Raw genomic sequence first — 21,678 nt, forward strand, 5'->3', positions numbered from 1 at the left:
ATCTTAATCGTCCTCGTTGAGGGACTCTAAATGGTTAATTACAACCCTTGATTTATTTTTCTTCCGTTTTGATCGCCTGAGATGAAAATGTGATAATTTGTTCTTTTTATTCCGAATTACATGCCTAGCTCTATGTAAGCCACCCAACAAGATAAACACTTAAAGTTTTAGAAATAAGACCTGAGATGGACTAATATGCCATTTTCATGTCACATCACTCCTCGGTCGAGTTTCCTCGCCTCCGTATTAGAGTTCGTTATTGCTCCAAAGACTTCAACTTCAGCCTTGGCTTCCCTCATTGGCACAATTTCGGTTGAGGGAACATTGGGAACCTCAAGAGCGGCAAAGGAGGCCACGGTTCTCTCAGGTTCAGCAGGCACAACATCAGTAAAGGTTTGCCCTCGGTCATCAGAAACTATAAAGCGTGGATTAGCACCTTCGACAGGGCCGGCCCAAGTATTTCGGAGGCCCCAAGCGAAATCAAAAAATGGGGCCCTATATAAAGGCAAGTTGGAAAAAGATAAAAAAAGCTTCTATTGGTGTTAATAGAGGGGATTGCACCCTTGACCTCTTGCATATAGACTAAGTTCTTAACCATTGAGCTACAATTACAATTACATTACATATTTGTATCGTATATACTTGTTATTTCGAAACTAACATATACAATTCCAAACATGAGGCCCTTTGTTACTTTGGGGCCCAAAGCCGCCGCTTTGGTGGCTTTGGGCCCGAGCCGCCCCTGACCTTCGATGAGAACCACGCGGAACTTGTCTTTCTCGAAATCAGGGACGACACTTCTGGAATTTCTTGTTCAGGGGGCAGAGAGATTGCTTTATTAGATGGTTGAGCACTAGGAACCATAGTCTATGTTTTCTTCTTGGGCATGAAGACCCTGTGTCCCGCATATGACAAACCTTGCAGCAAAACGCCATCTTTTTTTTTTTGAAGAAGGCTCGACTACTTTCTCCACAAATGAAAGTAATTAGCAGAGCCGACAAAATTAAGATAAACAGAGTTGCAATAAATCCTAACACGGAAAGTGAATGTGGGATAAAGTGACTTACCAAGTACAGTAAGCGGAGAAGCCCAGCCTCATAAAACTAATACTTAATTAAAAAAGTGGAACGGAAGATGGTGATCCCGGAGTATTGGTCCCTTATCTTGTTGGGCGCCAACTGGCAACCCTCCTCCAACAGCAGAAGAGTCTCGATGTTTGTCTACAACTTTTAATAAGCGGCGGGCAGGCATCGCCTTTAGTTCGAGGGTAAATGAAGAAGAACTTGTCCTTGTAGCTCTTCCACCCCGACTTAGTTTTGATGAAGCTAGTTTCACTGGAATGAAGATGATACCAGACGTCGTCCTTCTTTCCCCTTATCAAAAAGAGATGAGTGAAAGTTGTCAAGTCAAACTCCACCTTCAGCTCTAGTTGGTGCACCACAATATAGGTGTAAGATGATAGCCACTTAATATGGATTCAGGTATCAAGGTAGAAGTTAATAGTAAAGAGTTAAGAGGAGCTTGGACGTTGGGGGAGATAGAGGTCCACATCCTAGAAAACTTCCTAATACCCTAATGCCCGAACCTCGGTTATTTTGAAGACCCAATCATCAGGGGCAGGCCAGGTATGATCAACTCGAACTGCTCCGGGATGAAGAGCCTAGCTCAGAGAGGAGGTCGATTTGCTTATGTGTAGGAGATATGGAGTTCTCGATGGTTGGTAGATTATTGTATGACGTTCATGATGGTCATAAGGATTGAGAGGACATTCCTATATATATATATCATATGAAGATTCATAACAAGATTTAATTGATTTAGAAGAAGATGAAGACTTGGGAAATAATCTCTTTGAGGGCAAGATGTTACTGCGAGAGTATACTTATCACCCATAGGAACGCCCTATTTAAGATGGCTAAGTCGACAAATTACTAGTTGGTACCTTTTCTTCTAAGGAGTATATGAAGATCGACAACGAGAACAAGAGGATGAGACGGGTAAGGTAACTAAGGCAAAAGATGAAGTCTTCGGTTGTTGGACTTAAAAGGGAAGACAGAAGATCCGAGAATCAAGAAAGAGATGAAGACAAATAAAAAAGACGAGAGTTTGGGTTGAAGGTTAAGAAGCGTATAGAGTTTAGAGGCTAGGAAGAAGGTCATCTATATAAGACTAAAAATCCAGTGAAATGATGAGAACGGATCGCTTTTGAGAGATGAAGCGTTTGGATGATGCCCACGTTGTGTGAAAGCCGTGCGCAACAGTAATATTGAGGATTGTTTGGGTTACGAAACAAATTTTGGGAGAATATTTGATTGTGAATTTGATGTGCTCCTAGGGTTTTCGGCTGGAGCAAGCAAAATGAGGAAGTGTTCAAGGGAAGCTGAGCAAGGATGCTCTGCCCAACGGAGAGCCTTCAAAAGGAATAGAGGTTGCAGAGCAGAGCAATGTCTTAGGCTCTGCCAAAGGTATCATTTACTACTTCCGTTTACGTCAATATCTTATTAATATAGCGAAATTTACCTATGATTGACGCTGACTGGTCAGAGGGTTTTTTTAAGCACATCTTCTACACCTTAATCTAGGTCTTCTCCACTCATTGCCAATTGGTTTTGAGTTGGATGACCACAAACTTACTATGGTATCAGAGCTAGGGTGGCACGTGACATGCTTAAAAGCCACAAGGTGGTCCACGTCACCCGAAAAAAAACACGTGCTAGGCTAACCACGCCACACGTGTGGGGGCCTGTGAGAATAGTCCCACATGGGAGAAAGAGTAACTAGCAACTAAGAATATAATGTACAAGTCCTCTCCACTCCTTACCAATTGGTTTTGAGTTGGACACCAGAAAGAGGATGGGATTCAATCCAATTCAATCTTTACAACTCTTGTGATTTCTTTATACCTGTATACCGAACTGACTTGAACTGACTTGAACGTGAGTGTCTTACAGATCCCCTGGTCAACTTGTCAAGATAGCTACGAACATTCGACAGGAAGAGAGAAGGAGCAAGTCCAAAGAGCTCCTTGTCGAGTTTGTGCATGTAGATTTGGTAATATCCTGACAAAGCGTCCACCAGCTGGTCTATCTTTAGCAGCAGGTAGTTTGTCTTTAGATTTGTTGAGGTCTTGAAGTCCACGCATATCCTCCAACACAACATTGGCCGGCCAAATAGGATAATCAATCTCTAATGACTACAGAAACATTTGAATCTCTAACTTTGCATATACGCCAGGGCCCTACCCATACACTTATTAACTTCACATACATTTGAACAAAACCAACTTAAAAACAAGCATGAAATAAATCTAAATTATGATTTCAGTCTGCCATTTGAATCTCAAGAGTACTCACCACCCGTTGGCTCAAAGTTTTACATGTCTGCTGAATGGCTTTGTTACCTTAATTCAATTTGCTCTTACATTCCCCAATATCGCTTTATTATTTCATCAACAAACATCACAAAAAAGCACGTAGTATCTCTATTCAGTCAGGTAATCATATCATACAGACCAGAAAAAAAGAAAACGAAAATAGTTGCCGCATTGTATAGGGGGGTAGTCGAGTACTCAGCTAATTAAAAACGTCACCTCTATTCAGCAAATTCCACGTGTCCTGCGAGAAGTTGTACTTAGACTTTCTAAAGCGGATCAAACTTCTGGGTTTAGAGCACGCTCTATTTCCTCCAGTGACCTTCCCTTTGTTTCCACTACGTTCGCGGTTATGTACATAACAGCTAGAGCACATACCATGGAGAATCCCAAATACACGGAACTGATTCCAAACTTGTTTACTACGCTCAAGAAATACAAGCCAATCACAAAGTTCGAGACCTATTTGGAATCAACGAAATTAAATGATTGATAAGATGGAGAATATCAATGAATATATGCAACTCAATATAGTAATGGACATTTCTGTCGTAAGTACATACTGGTTGGATAGTTGGCTGTTTGCTAAATAGTGAAGGGGTAACTTTCAGCCATTTGTAGAAAAACTAAAGCGTGTATAAATGAAATCTGGTTACTTACCCAGTGCATGCCGAGTGATAAAGCAACTGCTTTGGCTCTGATTCGAGAAGCAAATATCTCAGGAAGTAGAAGAGCTGGCACAGGCCCAGCACCCAGTGAGAAGGACAACACGTACCTGTCCAGATGGAAGCCAGGTTTTTCACGTAAATTTATAGAATGTGAATTGATCACTAGACCTGGTAAAATAATCGTAAGTAACAACATCAACTTACAGGACAGTTCCAATAACAGAAAGGCTTCCAGAATATGGTGCCAGGACCTTCCACGTGAAGGATAACGATAGGAGCAACATTGAAGCAGCCTTCAGAGGAACAAAAAATTCTTCAGTGTAAATCCTTGATAAACATAGTATGAGAAAGTATAAATGTGTATAGCTCGGTAATTGGCAAGGATAATCTAATTTGAATCCTTGTAGGTTTATGATCAGTGTTCTTTTACGGCATGGAACACATCCTACACGAAAGTATTATTACACTTTTCTTTATACCAGGCGGTGCATATATCGGGATAATATTCATAATAGATATACACTAAAATGTTACTTGGTTCAAGAACAAGGTAAGAACTCTAAAGATACAGAACATTAGTAACCTAAGGATGATTGGAGAACCAAAAAACATTTAAAAACCATAGATTGGTGGAATTAGCCTACATATTTCGGATATACAAATGCTAGAACAGAAAATGTGCTTTACTGGATTCTCATTCTGCACCAGGAACATAAATATATATATATATATATATTTATGATTATGATTATTATCCATTCTTGATCAGTTAGACTTTATCACCACAGCTGTGTGCACGGAACATTGGTAATGATATGTAGGCACAGACGTCATGTCTTTTAGTTATCTTAACACTTTTACTCTTTTCCTGACTGATACAAAGGGGTAGGAGGGATTTCTACTACCACTTTATAATTCCCTTCCAATTTCTTATGTACTTCTTTTTGGTTTCTTGATCTTACTTGTGGTCAATTGCTTAAGTAAACCAATTGTTGGTTAACCAATGCCATGTCAGACTTTCGCAGAGTAAGTCACATAATCAATCGAGTCTTTTCTAGTAATCAAGTTACCACGGATTGTCGTCGAGTTGCGACCCGCTTAGGCAGCCAATTTAGTTCTACAACGATTACATGATGGAGAACTATTACGTTGCCGAATGGTGTGTTTTGAAGCCTATACTACTCCTGTAGGACGATATAGTTTATCAAACACATGTTACATTTGTTTCAAGATTCGGTGCTCATTTACTTATTTAATTATTTAGTTGTGGATATCTATTTATACTACTCCAGTTCAAATATATATATATATATTTCCTTTAAAAAAAAAATATACATATATATATTTGAACTGTTGCTGTAGTATATGAATTGATTTCCAAATTCTTATATCAGATGAGAACAATGAAGAAGCGCATACGTCCTAACAACTCATGAAGCGCAAAAGTGGTGCTTAAAACATCCGAGTACCCGCGAAAAGCACAGGAATTACGAGACGTAAAATGAATGACTAACCATTCCAGAGAAGCTAGTGAGCAAAAGACTTTTTCTTCCTTGCTTGTCCATCAACGAAGATGCAATAGCTGTGCCTGTAAATGGTATAACCAATTATAGGACGGTTGTTAAGTTTCTGTACAAATTTAGTCATGTTTTCCTACTTCTGATGTACAACTTAGAAAATAGAATACTAACCAAATACATTTGATGCACCAACTAGAGCACTTGCTGCAACATCAGATGCAATTCCAGCACTCCGGAAAACAGACGTAGAATAGTACACCACAGCGTTTATACCAGCCAATTGTTGAAACAGGAACAGTGCCGCACCCACGCTTACAACTTTATAAAGACAAAATCATTAGAAATAAGGTAAAAATAAGTTTGAGCATAACCTATAATTATAAATCAAATACGTCGAACCGGTTATATTTCCTAATTGAATAAAAGTAATAAAAAAAGAAAAGAAAAAAAGAGCTTATGTCTAATTATTCAAGAGTTATTGACACTTTATAGGTCTACAAAACTTGTTATATTTCCTGATTCCAAATGGTGATGTCTTCAACTACAAATCCGACCATAAGCAGACATTCTATGACATCGTGTCACAAATCTATGCCAAGATTAGTAGAGAGGTCGAGTATTATGTAATATGAAGAGATGTCAAATATAATTAATGAAACCAAGGGATCAATAAGTAGAAAGAACCTTTCCAATATCGTTTGCTAAATAGATCAAACCATCCAGCTTCTGGTTCTGTAGAACCCTGACTACCTGCTCTTAACTCATTCATAACCTCAGCAACTCTTTCTTTTCCCCAAAGTGTCTTGATAGCTCTTTCCGCTTCAGGAATTTTCCCTTGCTGAGAAACAGATTCAAATTGCAGCATTAAATTGTAATCCTAACATACATTACTTGGAAAAGAATTATATATAAAAATAAAAGAAATTGCTAGCCATGTTGTGAACAAAACCTGGAAAAGCCACCGAGGACTTTCGGGAGATATAGCCATTCCCAGAGCCAACAGCAGAGATGGGACAACTGCAATACCAAACATTGTTCTCCACCTGGTAAAACATGTATTTGTTAAGAAGGGAGACAGGAGATTCTGAGTCGAGAAATTCATATTTGAAAAAGCCTGCACTGGAAGATACAAGTTTTCATCCGCAAACAGAAAAAAAGATATGAAGTTTTGCCAAACAAAATCTTAAGCTGTAGATTGCAAACGTGGCGAGATTTAGGACATGTTTAAATGTTTAAAGGGTCTGTACAAATAAAACTGAACATCTTCCATGGTTATGATTAACTTGAGAAATGAAAGTGTAAATATTTGGTCCGGCCTGAGACAGGCGATTTGAGAATTGAAACAGAAGCGACAAGGGCTGTCACTCGGCTTTCTTTGAAAATTAAGTCTTTATACGGTAGTTAGTCCTAAATATAAAGTGCTTCATTTTACTGCATGCTATGCCCGGCACCAGTTTACTTCTGCTATTTAGAAATTGTGCAAGAGAAAAATACAAAGCTCATGACAATAAGAATACCATAAAGGATTTCCTGCTAAAGGTAATCCAGCAACCAATGCCGCGAGAATTCCAACACAAATAAAGAGCTGGTTAACAGATCCAAGTGCACCACGGATCTCAGTTGGTGATATCTACAGAGCAGAAGGTGTGTTTAGATACAAAAAATATATAATGACACATCTACTATGACGTTTACACCTTAAACTGAAAGCATAACTACCTCAGATATATAAAGTGGCACAAGAGCAGATGAGATACCAATTCCAATGCCAGCAAGTAAGCGACCAATTATCATTGCCTGTACACTCTGAGCGGTAGCACTGAAACAATGATTGATACAGATGAGACAAGCTCCAAACTTCACTGAATTAAATCAACGACAAATGTGACAAACCAGAGGAAAGCTCCAACTGCTAGTGGAATGGCGTCTAATTGAAATGTCTTTGTTCTGCCAAACTTGTCAGCCAATGTTCCTCCTGTGAATGAGCCAACAGTAGCTCCGGCAAGGGATGTGCTAACAACCCATCCTGGACAGAACATCAAGTCATTGAAATTTGACAAGTTAGATTTAAATAACTTACTGTAGAAGCCAAAACTTTAGATGATACTAGTTTATTTAAGCAGAAAAAATATGATGAGTATCTTCTAAATGTAAAAGAAAATGGGGACATCAAGTCTTCAACGCTGGAATGCCGTGTGTTGGCACCTTTGTTACAAAGATAACTTTTAAAATGCATCATATTTTCCACAACTACTCATATTACTATCAAGGTATTAAATTTTGATTCAGTACAAACTCCAGCCTTGACAGAAAAAAATATATGGAATTATTATCTCATTTTTTGTGAAGACGATTTACTTACTAGTGTCAGTGCTAAACAAAAATCACCATTAGGACATTCAGCATGGACTCCACATGAAATTGTATTTTAAACACATCATGTTTTTTTTTCTTTTAGGTGTAGTAGAAACAGCAGAGATTCTTGTCTAAATAAGTAAGAATATATTAGTGGAATTTATTTTACATCTAAAAAAATAGTGAGCTTATTAATTACCCCTATAAAAGAGTTTAGTGGGAATGGACTCTTTTACATGGAGTTATCTCCACAAGGAACTCCTAATGCAAATGTACTTTTTACACCGAGATGTTATATTTTATCATGATTAGTTTATCGTAAGTCTCATTTTCAAACTTTTGTCTGCTACTTAACATCATAGATAGGTACATGTCTCATGTTGTTGGGTATCTTTGAGTACAAGAAAATAATGCTCTTCACTAAGAAAACATGTATTTGGATGGTCAATTAAGAATGTAGATACATGCCTTGTAACACTGCATTCTCAGCAATGCCTAAATCCTTGGAGAGGTATTCAAGTGCCCCATTCACTACACTGCAACAACAAGAGTACACAATAACTACTTTAGTCCATTAAAAAGAGACTTAGTAATAAGGAAATTAATTAAAATTAAAAAGAGAGAGAAGCATTCTTATTTCTTCTTTTCTTTTGAATGATAAGTAGTGATCAGATGACGTGTATAAAGAAACGTTTTGAAAAATTCAACAAATGAACAACTTTGGAACTGGGATTAAACTGTAATTGCATACCCTAGATGATATCCAAATAAAATAGCACCCAAACAAGCGACACCAACATACGGCAAAACTGATCCAGTAGATTTGCCTTGAGGCTTTGGAGAAGATACAGCTTCAAGATCATCACCACCTGTACTAATATCACAAAGTCAATGGTAAATACAAAAAGAGATAGAAAAATATATACCACATTATGAATTTCACAAGTAACGACACTAACTAACTTGAAGAAGCTTGAGCCTTGACAAATCTAGGTTTGGCTAACGATCCAGTAATCGTTCTTGCACGCGTAAGTTCTGATCCCATTACAAGCGAACCAAGGCGTGACCCAGAACAAGATTTTCTATCTCTAATCAACAAGTTTTTCACAGTTGAACTTCTCGCATTGACTTCGCCTAATTTCGAAGATGCCTTGACGGTACGGACATCAGAACCTAAAATTCCTCTGCTAGCTGAAAAGGTTGAAACCTGCATTCTCACCTGTTGCTAGCTCTCATAAGTATATAAAACAAGATCAAGGGTTTCAAATGAAAGACAAAGAAGTGGAAGTATCCACTCAAATCAATCAAGAAACTTTAAAAATTCATGAAGTAGACCTAAAATTGCAGATTCAGTCAATCTATTAGACTATTGAAAATTTTGAAAGATACCCATTTACTATTTGAGATCGATTGATGAATTTAACAAAATTTTAGGAATAATAAGAGAATGAAAACGAATTAGGATCAAATGGCAGAAATATAAGTAATTAAGTATCTGATAGTAGAGATTTTTTTAGTATAATGGAGAGATGAAGTTAATTAGATCGACAAACAGATCACATGATAGAGAGAGTGTTGAATAACAATGAACTGAATTGTTTGGATTTGACCTAACCTTGCGATTGATTGGAACGAAGATCACCTGCAACAGGTAATGTTAATCTATTTCTTCTCTCTCTCTCTCACTTCTTTCTATTTAATAATGGAGGAGAAGTAGAACAACAGTGAAGAACTCCCTGTGTTCGTCCACTAGTGACTTTCTATTATTCCCAAGACAAAGGGTATTTTGGGCTTTTCCGTCAAGAGAAAATACCAAAATACCTCGTGTCTTATTATTCCACCCCCACCCACGCGACGCGGTCACCAAGTGTTACTCAGGGAGTTCTTTTATAGTTTTTGGAAATAAAATTGAACCTTCCATAATCCATAGTTGGGTCCCTCCATAGTTTTGCGTGAGTGCGTGGGGGTGGGGAAACGGTCTGAAAATCCGAAATCTAGCCCTAATTGGTCAGACTGGTGAGACCCGACAACCGAGAAGAACCCGGCTCTGGTGGATACAGTCCGAAATTTCGGTCGAGCGCGGGCAGGACTCGGGTAAGGTGTCTTACTCGAGTCCCACCCCATAAAGTCTGCGCATCAGGCAACCGCCACCCGCCTGCCCGTCAGGCAACCGCCACCCGCCCGCCCGAAATATCACGCGACCCGCCCTCCCGAAATATCATCCCGGTCTTAGTTACCCTATATCATTTCAGATTATATGATCAATGGTTGAGTTTGCAGAGTTTGAATAGACATCATCGCGTTGGATCAAAATACCTCATCTTTAAAAAGAGTCTCAAACCCTTGTTTCATTCTTTAACAACTCTAATGGCCGACTTTCTACAGTAACCCTAATCCACCGCTCCGCCTTCATCCTTCACCACACCACCTCCACCCCTCACCTCCTCCATTATTCTTTACACACAAGTACACAACCATTTTCCACCGTTCTTTACACAAAGTCACAAACCCTAAAGCTTACACTTCATCCATTTGAGGCCATTCTTTACACAAAGTCACAAATCCTAAAGTTTATGTTAAATGAAATAAATGAAGGATAGAATCATGTATAATGTATTGCTCTTTTTTTATGTTAAATAGAATTAATATATTGAATCTCTGAAACAGACCCTGTCTTAAAGGTCGGGTTGATCAAACAGATCTCCACCGTTGGATCTGTTTAATCAAACAGATCATCTCTGTTCCAGAGATCCATCATTGTAGATTGTATTTTTTTTCTTTTTGATGATGTTATATGATGGATGTACTTAGTCTTTTTTGTTATTTTAAATGATGTAAGAAAAATTCATGTATTGAATCTCTGAAACAAACCCTATCATTAATTAAGTTTTTTTTTAATATTATTTTTTATTCAAAAAAGACCGTAACCCGTCCTTCTGAGCCCGTTAGAATTCTCGGGCAAAACCGGGCCGCGGGCACAAAATTGCACGTATGTGTCCGGCCCGATCCGCCCGACAACCCGATCGGACACAACACCATAGAATCTGATCCGCTCGAACCCGCGCACAAAGAATCCGAGCACGATCGATCCCATCCGATTCGCACCCCTAATTCTATCGTTTGTTAATATCTTTTGGTTGGTGAGAAAAAACTCGTTGAATTGTGACTAGAAACTGATTAAGTAGTCTAGAAGAGCAGTACGTGGATTCAACCAAACATTACCCTATCATTTAGGAACACAAAAGCAGTAACTTTTTGCTTATTCGAGTAGATACATAAAGAAAATTAATTTGTTAACGTATTGTTCTTTTTACTTAAGTTAAAATTTAACTTTTTCTTTAAATCGCTTTATTATTTTAACGTTGAAGTTAAATAACTTTGTCTAAATACTACTTGACCAATATTTTGTTCTTTCTACATTCGCTACACCACAATAGAACTTCTCCTGTACTTCCACCACAATCACCATACATCTACTACAACAACCGCCCCCATACTTCTACCATCTCCACCATCGTACTTCTACTACTGCCACCAAATCTCCATCACTGCTACATCGTACCTTTTCTACCGTATCTCCACCGTCACCACACTTTAACCACCACATCGCAACTACTACTGCGTTTTCATCACCATACATCCAAGGCTCCAACTTAACTATCGCTTGTACCAACACGACCACCACCACCATCTTTGCACAAAAGTAATCAGAAAAATATAAATGAACTATAGTTACTCTAATATCTCCATGAGAAACGAAAATGAAAAAGTAAATTGTGTTATCAAACTAATTTTTTTAATTTCTTACTTAAAAGTAACAATTTTGTCAAATGTACTTTTTATAAAAAATTTCCTTTATTAAACAAAAATTACTTTTACTACAAGCAACAAAACTTCTACTTTTGGCTGCGAAACCATCTTCAAGACTTAATCAAGAGTTTTTTTGCCAAATGACAAATGGAGATACCGAAGATAACGTTATTTCATAACACTAAGTCAAATATTGGTTAGTTTTAACCAAACAAATAGGTCAACTGATTGATTTAGGCAGTACACCGAATTCGTGAATAAAAACGGGTGTGACCTTGATTAAAACAACAAAGAAGTGGACTCGAAAGAACTGTCACGTAAGCCCTACCAAGGGAGGTCGACATGTCTCTTAGACACCTTGAGCTCTGTCAAGACTCATGACTTAAAGGGTCAGCAGGAGGGTGGGTCTGAGTGGATGGACCAACTGGCTTTATTTCAAAATCAAAATCACTTGTCATTTTTCTGAAAAACAAGAATCCTTTCAGTAGACAACTTACAAAATTAATGTCTTAAGATTGTTGTTAACGTATACTGATTAGTGGTAATCGCTTGATAGTATTGTTTCTGTAATAATAATTCTTTATATCGTTTGGATCTTTATCATATATGAATTGAAAGGATTTGTAATATAAAAATAAATCATGTCAGCATTCTGGTTTTAATTTCAGACATGATTTATTTCAAAAATAAAATTAGAGGGGAGAGAACAGGTACCAACATAATTCACTCTTTAACAAACAGTCACATTTGGAGAAAATGTTCACAACTGTCAGATTCAAATCTTATTACAATAGTCAGATCCCAACATTCAGATCTAGATTTAATCTTGTTCTAGCAATGTGCAAAGTGCGCCACTAAAACGCCCTAAAAGCCACGCACGTGCGGAGTGCAAACCACGCAAAGCATTAGATCGTTGCTTCCTTCATACTATAGTACGAGGGAGCAAGTTCTTATAAACCTTTCATCACCCTTTTTTTTAGTTATGTGACGCGGGACTTTCTTTAGCTAGTTCAGATCTTCCCATATTTAGATCCAAACTTCGAAAGTTAATATCTTCTTGATATGGAATCAGTAATGAGCAAGTCATAGATTGAAATTCAAGCCCTTGTCAAAAGTGCAAAAAACGTTCGAGTTTGAGGTATCCATTCTAACACTACAGGATCACAAACACAAACAAGACATATATTCAGATCAACCATAACAGGCGATCACGAATGCGCTAACAGAAGTATTTAGTTTCTAAGAGTCTCAGTTTTGATTTATTTGTTTGAGCAAATGTGAAACCACATGCAATTGGATAGTCTAATATCCCATGGATGTAATGAGTTTGAATAAAGAAAGAAATGAAGAAAAAAACGGACCCACAGGGTTAGTTAGTTAGTTAGTTAGGCAAGAAATAATGCATTTATGAGTGTTCTCTTTATGTTCTTAATCTACTTTTCCATGTTTATGAGTTAAAATCGAAAAAGCTCTTGATCCACCTATAAATTTGATCACAACTTTTGAATTAATATCCCAATGAACAAAATGCATGTTCTCATTAATTACATTATTGTGATTACGTCGATTAACCACTTGTTGTATGGATACAATTTTGAATTAAATCATGCTTATAGCAAGATATCCTCTTGAATATATTTATTTATTTTAAGTTCATAGGAGAGTAGTTGCAGTTGGTAATACCTATCAAACTTAATTAATTCATGAGTACCATACATATTATGTGATCAATCTAGGCTGTGTTTTCTTTTGCCTTAATATTTCCTTCTTATACTTGTGCAATAAACTTGATCATTTGTAGTTTTCAGAAACATGAAGCAATTGAAACCTAACGGGCTGAAGAAAAGGAAGAGGGCAGGAGAGAGGACTTTTAGGTTTAAAACTTTCTGCGAACAGGGGCATCCTATTGAGTTTAATGGTCCATTTCGCGAAAACATCAAAAAACTTCTTGAGTTTGCTAGGGTTGAAACTAAGTCATGTGAAGGAATGAATAGCTGGTCCTTTCAACTCGAGCTCCATCGACACCCTTCAGTTTGTATCTCACTTTTTATTATCGAAGAGCGAATTGAGAAATCAGTTTCTCATCATTGTCACTATTGTCGATATGTAGGTATGTTCCTTGTTCCATATTTGAATTAAAATTCTATAAAGAGTATTTTTCGTGTTCATCCTCTTAAATACATATTGTGTAGCTAATGGCATAGTCATGCACGCAGTTAGCTCGAAATGAAACAATATTACGGCTAATGTTTTGGCTGAGAATATTTTCGAAATCACGTACATTGTCGACTAACTAAAATATGTTATTCTAATTGTGGAGAGGACCTAGACATTATATTCTTGGTTGTTGGGGTGCATACTATTCTCACACGCCCGCTCACGTGTGACATTCTTTGAGCCTAACACGTATATTTTTTTTCCTTTTTTCGGGTGACAATGTGTGGAGAATACGTAGACATTATATTCTTGGTTGTTGGAGTGTCATTCTCAATGTGGGACTATTCTCACAGTAAAATAGATGTCTCAAAAAAAGCAAAATTTTTATTGATCTACTAAAAACATTTAAATATTTTAAATCAATTTTGCTCTTATATTTTACCTACATACTGTAAGGAAATGAAATACATTGGCATTCTCAATTGATGATTTTGTGTTAATTACAAGGAAAATCATGAACCAAATCGTTTATATATAGCTCAGGCTGGGGAAATCACATGATTTGCAATGAGAAGTTTCATTTTGTGGTGCCATTAAAGGAGACATCAGCAGTGATGATGACAATATCTTCTAGCTATGAAGGAAGTTTGGTCGAAAAACCATCGTCATCATCGGCTGAAGTTTCGGATTTGATCGAACTACAGGGCAATGTTTTGCATGGAGTCTTGCACTCTAATGGATTCGGACACTTGATCAGCGTCAACGGCATTGAGAAGGGTTCAAAATTAGCTGGTAATGAGATCATGGACTTGTGGGATAGAATATGCACTGGATTACGAGCAAGGTTCGACCACATTTTTAGTGCATTTAATTAACTTAAATATTTCAAAGAAAAAACTGAGCTCTTATCGACCAAAGTAAAAATGTTATAAAACTATTTCACATTCATTTTACATAGGGAAATGATACTTGGCCCGAAAATCCTAACCAGGTGTGGCCCAAATACTAACGTGGCAGGTCCGCAGTACAAAATGAGCATGCCATGTCAGCATTTGGGTCATGTAGTACCAATGTTTTATGTACCCCATTCACCGAAGTCCCTTAGAGCATGATGAAGCCCGAAGACAGGTACTAAGTGTTTGGCCCAACAGAATAACAAGTCATGCTTGGCCAAAAGCAGCCGCTACCTAGTTGCCGAACTTGAGCCTGTTGGACTAGCCAAAACAGTGACGAGGTTGAACCAGCCAATGGTTTTAACATATAATGAGCATATATGCCCCTCTTAACCATGGCCAACCATCGGATAACGGATATGATATGGATTTAGGGTTATAACCGTATATCCAACCCTCCATGAAACCCTCCCCCACCCAACCCTCATAATGGGTAGGTGCCTCGCCCGAGGCTGCCCAAGAGCCCTAGCTAATGCTCAATGCCCTAAAGTTTTCCAGTAGATAAAATTTTAGCCCATAAGTGTCTGACCCAATCCTGTTCTGTCCCTAGTTTACTTTTCTTTTGGTTACTTTTTCTTTTTAAGAATGTAATTTCCACCTTTGCACTCTTATTCCTTTATGTTTGTAGGAAAGTGAGCGTGAACGACCTCGCGAAGAAAAGAAGCATGGACCTGAGGTTGATTCATGGAGTTGCCTTTGGAGAACCATGGTTTGGTCGATGGGGTTACACGTTCGGTCGAGGAAGTTTTGGTGTTACACATCCAATGTACCTGAAAGCTATTGAAGCAATACAAAGCATTCCATTATGTTTACTAGTTCAGCATTTCAACACTTCATGCCAAGAAGTTCTTTTCATATTTACCAAGTATCAATCAATGTGTGGGGATTCTTTGCTAACACTAGGCCACATTTTCCGTTTTATGCAAGAATTAAAAGATCGTCTCCCACCCGAATACTTTCATCGTCTCACATCATCAGATAGTACTACTAACGGAATTAATGTGGCAGAAACCACTTGTAGATGGTCTTCGAAAAGAGTAGAAATGGCGACAAGAGTGATAGTTGAGGCTTTAATGAAGGCAGAATATAGGTGGGTTTCTAGGCAGGAAGTAAGGGATGCTGCTCGTGTTTATATCGGTGACACTGGCTTACTCGATTTTGTGCTTAAATCTTTAGGAAACCAAATTGTCGGTAATTTTATTGTTCGCCGGACTGTAAATCCGGTAACTAAAGTTCTTGAGTATTGCTTGGAAGACATAACCACTACTTTTCGTGAAGGTTTTTCATCGAACGATACAATAGTTAAATACCGTTACCAAATTACTCAAGCTCAGCTCATCAAGGACTTGTTCTACTTGTACAAATTCATCTTTAAGGAACTAAAACTGTCACAAAATGCAGGTTTACTTTCCGTGATACCAATAGCAGTAAGAATAATTCTCGACTCTAAGCATCTTATTAAAGATTACAAAGGAGAATTGTTTCAAAAGGAACTTGAGATAGGTCATGAGGAACACATAAAGCTTCTATGCACAGTGAGTTTGGAGAAGGATGGAGACGAGACCGAAAGAATCAAGAAAACATTAGAAAAGCCTTTACCGTATGATGACTTGATTATTTTACATAAGCATGCTACATTTGGAGAACTTAAAATGGGGGTTGAGAAAAGCTTTAAAGATATGTATTGGGGTTTAAAGAGCTTCTTTGCCGAATCGGTTCTTGATTTGAACCTACAAGAATCAGACTTAGTTTTCGGTTCGGTTAAGCCAGTAGGGTCTAGAATTGTTGTTGCTGGCAAGATTTTTGATAGGGATATTGATATTCAAGGTATATTTGAGGGTGGGAACCAGAATTTGGTACTAGATTGCCCTTGTGGAGCTAAAGAAGATGATGGAGAACAAATGGTAGCTTGTGATATTTGTGAAGCGAGGCAGCATATGCGATGCGCTCAGATTACAAATCCTGAAAATGTGCCGGATATCTTCCTATGCAGTCGTTGTGAGCACGATATCGTCCTTCCATGTTCAACAATAATCAAGTAGAGTTTCAATTGCTTGCATAACCATTTACCTTAGTTTAGTGCAATTAAGGCCTAAATCGATTTACCTACACTGGTGGCATATTAATAAACTATTTAATATCAATGGTTTTGGGTGATAACCCAATTATCTTCCTCTTTATTTATATTAACAAAGAGTTTACCAAATGGAAATGGTGATACAAGAGATAACATTAGAATAGAAGCTTTAGGACAGCAATTCTATGAAGAGCCGGATGGGCGCGCATCAACGAACAACTATAAATTCATCAACATCAATAGTGACAACCAAAATTTAGTTCAGCACATACATGACGCATGGAAAGCAGTGCAATGGCAGTGTCCGCTATACACATCCGAATAAAAAAATTAATTTCCCAATTCAGCAGCATCAAGTTTTCCTATATCAACAGATCATACAACAGTTCAGCAGACAAACTAGCCAAATGGTCCAAGAAACAACAGGACAATAGAGTTTAGAAATATATATATATATATATATCTCATATCTCCTATGTATTTTAATCGTACTCTTTGTTATTACTAATATTTGTCTTTGTTAAATTAACGATTATATAATAATCGGAGAAATGGACAGAAAGTAATGACATGATAATTTAACGTGGTTCGGTCGGATACTCAAGACCTACATCCACGAAGCATAACTTCTTTATTGATAATCGCCACCTACAAACATGGGTTGATCGGTTACATTGGTCAGACATAACTCGATGATTTTAATTCCTAGAACCCTCACCTATTTATTGATAACTTAAGGTTTGCTAGTTTCTGATTACTAAACTAGGAAATAATATAAAATCTTCACATATCTTCAAATATATTTTGAATTCTTCTTGATCATCGGATCTCGTCTTCTAGATCCGTCACATACATACACGTGTTACACACGTATAATATTTCTAGAACTCATCTTGACCGTCAGATCTCTTATTTACGATCCGTCTTACACGCATATATTATTTCTTCCTATTCGTCTTCTTGCAACTCTTAGATTGTGGATGCATTGGAAGATGATTGAAGGATTAAGTCACAACGAAAAAGTTGGTAATTGCGGTAAAAAAAAATTGAACGAAAATCAATGACAACGAAAGTACATAAATTTTTCTCATGTATATAAAGTTGGTCATTGTATGAACAATATGAAAGAAAATGTCAACAACTAAAAAGTTGTGATGATCAATATCTTGTCGTCTAAAAACGTCAAGTATGAACTTAATGAGTGACAACAAAATAAATTGTTGTGTTTTAAAAATTGTTAAGTTAAACATTGCCTAATAAGTGTCAACAAAATAATATTGTTGTGTTGAAAATTGACAAGAAAATTATTGTCAAATTGCTAAAAAATATTCGAAAAGTAACAACCAGAAAATGATGGTGTTGTGAAAATGTCAAAGTCGCGGGTATAATTCCGGAAGAAAACTCAAAATAGATGAAACAAGTCTAATTCAGAGAAAAATAAAAAAACATCACAAAGTATGATTCTGAAAATGTCACGGTTGAATCAGGAATTAAAGATCAAAATATAGATATTCTATTTGTGGTAGGTAAAATCCAAAATATAATTGGTAAGAAAAAAAATCAGCATAGGAAAAATATGATTATGCGCGGGTTGAATTCCGGGATGAAAAACCAAAATAGGAATTCTTTCTCCGTTTGAAGGGAAAGTCCAAAACTTAGGTAGAGAAGAGAAGTCATCATATACAAAGTATGATGTCAGGAATGTTACGGGTGAGGCCGGAATAGATGAAGTTAATCAATTAAGTGTCACAAATAGAATAGAAAGTGACAAAAAAATCGTGTCGAAAGTAGAAAAAGTCGGATATAAGTGACAGTAGAGGTATGTCACAAAAGAAATTTTCCTACAGTTGAAAACTGTGGCAATTGATTGTCACGAAACAGTGGTATGTGAAACTGTCGCAAATAAGTAATTTGGGGTAATGTAAAAACTTCTAAATTAGGATTTTCCAAAATTGGGAAATTTCTCAATATTAGGGTTTCCCAAAATCAGAAGTTAATTGAAAATTAAACAAGATAAATCATATGTGATGTGTATGAGACTCCAAATCGATGATTGGTATAATCCATATCATTCAAACTCGCCCAAGAATCAACCGGTGGTGATCGGTTTGTAGAGAGATAAAGTTCGACTAAGCTAGGGTTCTGATCGAACAAGATATCCCGGTCATCTAGGGTTAGTAAAACGATTTCAAGCTGTTGCCGGACAGAGGTTTGAGACCGACTAGGTATGACTTATGAGGGTTCGCAAAAATCGTTTTTGGAATAGTAGAAATGGTTCAGTAAGGCTTATGCTTCGCAGCCGACAGAGAACTCTAGAGAGAGAGAGAGTGATCGGCAATAGTGGTTTAAACCAAGAAGAACGATAGATTTTCTTTTTACAAAATCGGATGGGAAAACGGTTTGTGAGAGTATACGATGATCCAAGACGTCGGAAGAATGCATCTGGTGAGGATACTAAGCCGGAAAATTCAAGGATTAAACCCTAAGGTTCACTCACAGGAGAGAAGAAGCAGATTGGACAAAATCTTAAGGAAACACGGGTCAAATCTCATAGACTAAGTCAGCGTCAACATGTGTAAAACTCACGGGTCAACATTGGTGGACTGAGTTAGCGTGTTCTATTGACCTAGGGTTGTTTGACCGCGAGTTGGACAAAAACCGGGTTTTCTTTGTTCCGAAACGGGGAAAATTTGGTTCTGGTTGTTTCAAAATGAACCAGATTTGAGATTTTGGTTTTAAAACTTGTGTTTTGTTTTAGGTCTGAAAAAAATCCCAAATAATTGAAAAAAAAAATCCGAAAAAATGAAAAATAAACGTAGAATCATACCTTTGTTGGAGAGGAAGTGCTTCTTCGATGAACTTTCATAATCCCAGAAAATCATTGATAATCTCGGGTCTCCTATTCTTGGTAAAAAAGAAAAAAAAGTCTTCTTCTTTTTTTTTTTACTTGATTTTCTCGTCATAATAGCAAGAATAATCTTGGAAATTAAAAATCGTCAAAGTTATTGATCGATTATTATGTCACAACGAATAGAAAAATGTTGGAAATTTTGTGAAAGCTTAAATCAAGAACATTAACTTGCTCATGATACCATGTTAAATTCACGATTATATAATAATCGGAGATATGGACAGAAAGTAATGACAGGATAATTTAACGCGGTTCGGTCGGATACTCAAGACATACATCCACGAAGCATACCTTCTTTATTGATAATCGCCACATACAAACGTGGGTTGATCGGTTACATTGGTCAGACATAACTCGATGATTTTAAATCCTAGAACCCTCTCCTATTTATAGATAACTTAGGGTTTAAGGTTTCCTAGTTTGTGATTAATAAACTAGAAAATAATATAAAATCGATCTAATATTTTACCATTAGATAGTTATAAGAGATATTCTGAATATATTATACTAAATATTACATATATTCACATATCTTCAAATATCTTCACATATCTTCAAATATATTCTGAATTCTTCTTGATCATCGGATCTCGTCTTCTCGATTTGTCACGTACATACACGTGTTACACACGTATATTTCTAGAACTCATCTTGACCGCCAGATCTCTTATTTACGATCCGTCTTATATCACGTATCCTATTAGTCTTGTTCGACAAAAAAATAGAAGCTTTAGGAACGATGAAATAAGGAAAAGGCAAATAAAGAAAAATGGAATGACAAAAGAATTTCGTGATGAATTAGTTTCCTTTTGGGAACTTTCTTTTAACTTAGCCATTCCTTCCTTCAATATGGCATCTCAAGACTTATCGTTAATACCCTCCCCCAATCTAATTGCAGGTTTAACTTAAAGATTTATTTTGAGACATAATTCTGAAAATTACAATCGAGGGGGACTTTTAGTTAAGATATCAACTAGAATGACACAAAAAAAATTTATAGAAAGAGATCTGGCTACCCTATTCTCGAACAAGGTGTTAATCTACTTTTGTTGACTAAGATTGGGCACTCATAAACAATTCATTTAAGTTGAATTGTAAAAGTGTCAAATTTTATGGGCCAACTTTTTTTTATTGAAAAATTGAAAATATATAACTCCCTGAAGATTATTACACGGGGAATTTGGCCAAAACTCCCTAAGAAATTATGATTTTGGTTAAAAAGGATTCATCAAAGTTTTTTAGGCTTCAACTCCCTGATGGCAATTATGTAATTTTCAATTTCAGTAAAAAGACCAACTTAACCCTAGTCTAAGAAAATACCTTGCAAACACCTTGCACTGCCTTGCAAAGCCTTGCAAACACCTTGCAGAGCCTTGCAAACACCTTGCATGGTTTTTGCAAACACCTTGGATAGCCTTGCAAACAAATTGCAGAGCCTTGCGAACACCTTGCAGAGCCTTGCAAAAACTTTGCAGAGCCTTGCGAACACCTAGCATGACTTTTGCAAATACCTTGCACAACCTTGCGAACACTTTGCAGAGCCTTGCAAAGTTTTGCAAATACCTTGCAGAGCCTTGCAAACACCTTGCAGAGCCTTGCAAAGCCTTGCAAACACTTTGCAGAGCCTTGCAAACACCTTGCAATGCCATGCAAATGGTTTGCGAATTAGTTTTTGAATTGATTTAACATGAAATTTGTTACAAATTATCATATTTTGTCTAGTAGAATGTTGTATCGAAAAACTAGCTAAAACCTGTACAAATTCATAATAGTCATTTTATAAGCTCTAGCACCATCATTTTACTTTTCTTCGAAAAACTTCCAAAGCTTTCATGAAATTCTCAATTTGAACATAAA

At 37.0% G+C, this 21,678-nt stretch overlaps 2 protein-coding genes and 1 long non-coding RNA gene across 3 annotated transcripts; 2 read left to right on the top strand and 1 right to left on the bottom strand.

Annotated features, from left to right (window-relative positions):
• Positions 1 to 1,265: 1,265 nt before the first annotated feature.
• LOC147548818 (uncharacterized) lies at positions 1,266 to 5,746 on the top strand. Its single transcript, XR_015236599.1, has 3 exons — positions 1,266 to 2,465; positions 2,952 to 3,099; positions 5,433 to 5,746. It is a non-coding gene; the product is annotated as an uncharacterized LOC147548818 (long non-coding RNA).
• On the bottom strand, positions 3,423 to 9,817 carry PGLCT (plastidic GLC translocator). The gene is made up of 14 exons (XM_086664917.1): positions 9,529 to 9,817; positions 8,877 to 9,132; positions 8,665 to 8,782; positions 8,382 to 8,449; positions 7,452 to 7,584; positions 7,278 to 7,377; positions 7,076 to 7,188; positions 6,508 to 6,601; positions 6,243 to 6,396; positions 5,730 to 5,876; positions 5,553 to 5,626; positions 4,243 to 4,331; positions 4,031 to 4,145; positions 3,423 to 3,832 (listed from the first exon to the last, which is right to left on the bottom strand). Exons 2-14 carry the CDS (start codon positions 9,124 to 9,126, stop codon positions 3,650 to 3,652), a joined length of 1,638 nt encoding a protein of 545 aa, XP_086521043.1. The 5' UTR covers positions 9,127 to 9,132; positions 9,529 to 9,817; the 3' UTR covers positions 3,423 to 3,649.
• A 3,418-nt stretch (positions 9,818 to 13,235) lies between these two features.
• MS1 (RING/FYVE/PHD zinc finger superfamily protein) lies at positions 13,236 to 17,435 on the top strand. The gene is made up of 4 exons (XM_086668927.1): positions 13,236 to 13,399; positions 13,525 to 13,833; positions 14,424 to 14,724; positions 15,462 to 17,435. The coding sequence occupies exons 2-4, from the start codon at positions 13,536 to 13,538 to the stop codon at positions 16,873 to 16,875; spliced, it is 2,013 nt and encodes a 670-aa protein (XP_086525053.1). The 5' UTR covers positions 13,236 to 13,399; positions 13,525 to 13,535; the 3' UTR covers positions 16,876 to 17,435.
• The last annotated feature ends 4,243 nt before the right edge of the window (positions 17,436 to 21,678 follow it).

Source organism: Eschscholzia californica, unplaced genomic scaffold (assembly GCF_041429995.1).
Source record: "Eschscholzia californica isolate CP2 unplaced genomic scaffold, dmEscCali1.0.p SCAF_3, whole genome shotgun sequence".
In the NCBI taxonomy this organism is placed as follows: domain Eukaryota; kingdom Viridiplantae; phylum Streptophyta; class Magnoliopsida; order Ranunculales; family Papaveraceae; genus Eschscholzia; species Eschscholzia californica.

Excerpts from the sequence above, each read along its gene's own strand:
- MS1 (XM_086668927.1), top strand. The coding sequence starts at position 13,536 with ATGAAGCAATTGAAACCTAACGGGCTGAAGAAAAGGAAGAGGGCAGGA. Across the intron at positions 13,834-14,423 it reads TCACTATTGTCGATATGTAG|GCTGGGGAAATCACATGATT; the intron begins GTATGTTCCTTG and ends TATATAGCTCAG. Across the intron at positions 14,725-15,461 it reads TGCACTGGATTACGAGCAAG|GAAAGTGAGCGTGAACGACC; the intron begins GTTCGACCACAT and ends TTATGTTTGTAG.
- PGLCT (XM_086664917.1), bottom strand. The coding sequence starts at position 9,126 with ATGCAGGTTTCAACCTTTTCAGCTAGCAGAGGAATTTTAGGTTCTGAT. Across the intron at positions 7,189-7,277 it reads TGCCACTTTATATATCTGAG|ATATCACCAACTGAGATCCG; the intron begins GTAGTTATGCTT and ends TCTGCTCTGTAG. Across the intron at positions 6,397-6,507 it reads GTCCTCGGTGGCTTTTCCAG|CAAGGGAAAATTCCTGAAGC; the intron begins GTTTTGTTCACA and ends TCTGTTTCTCAG.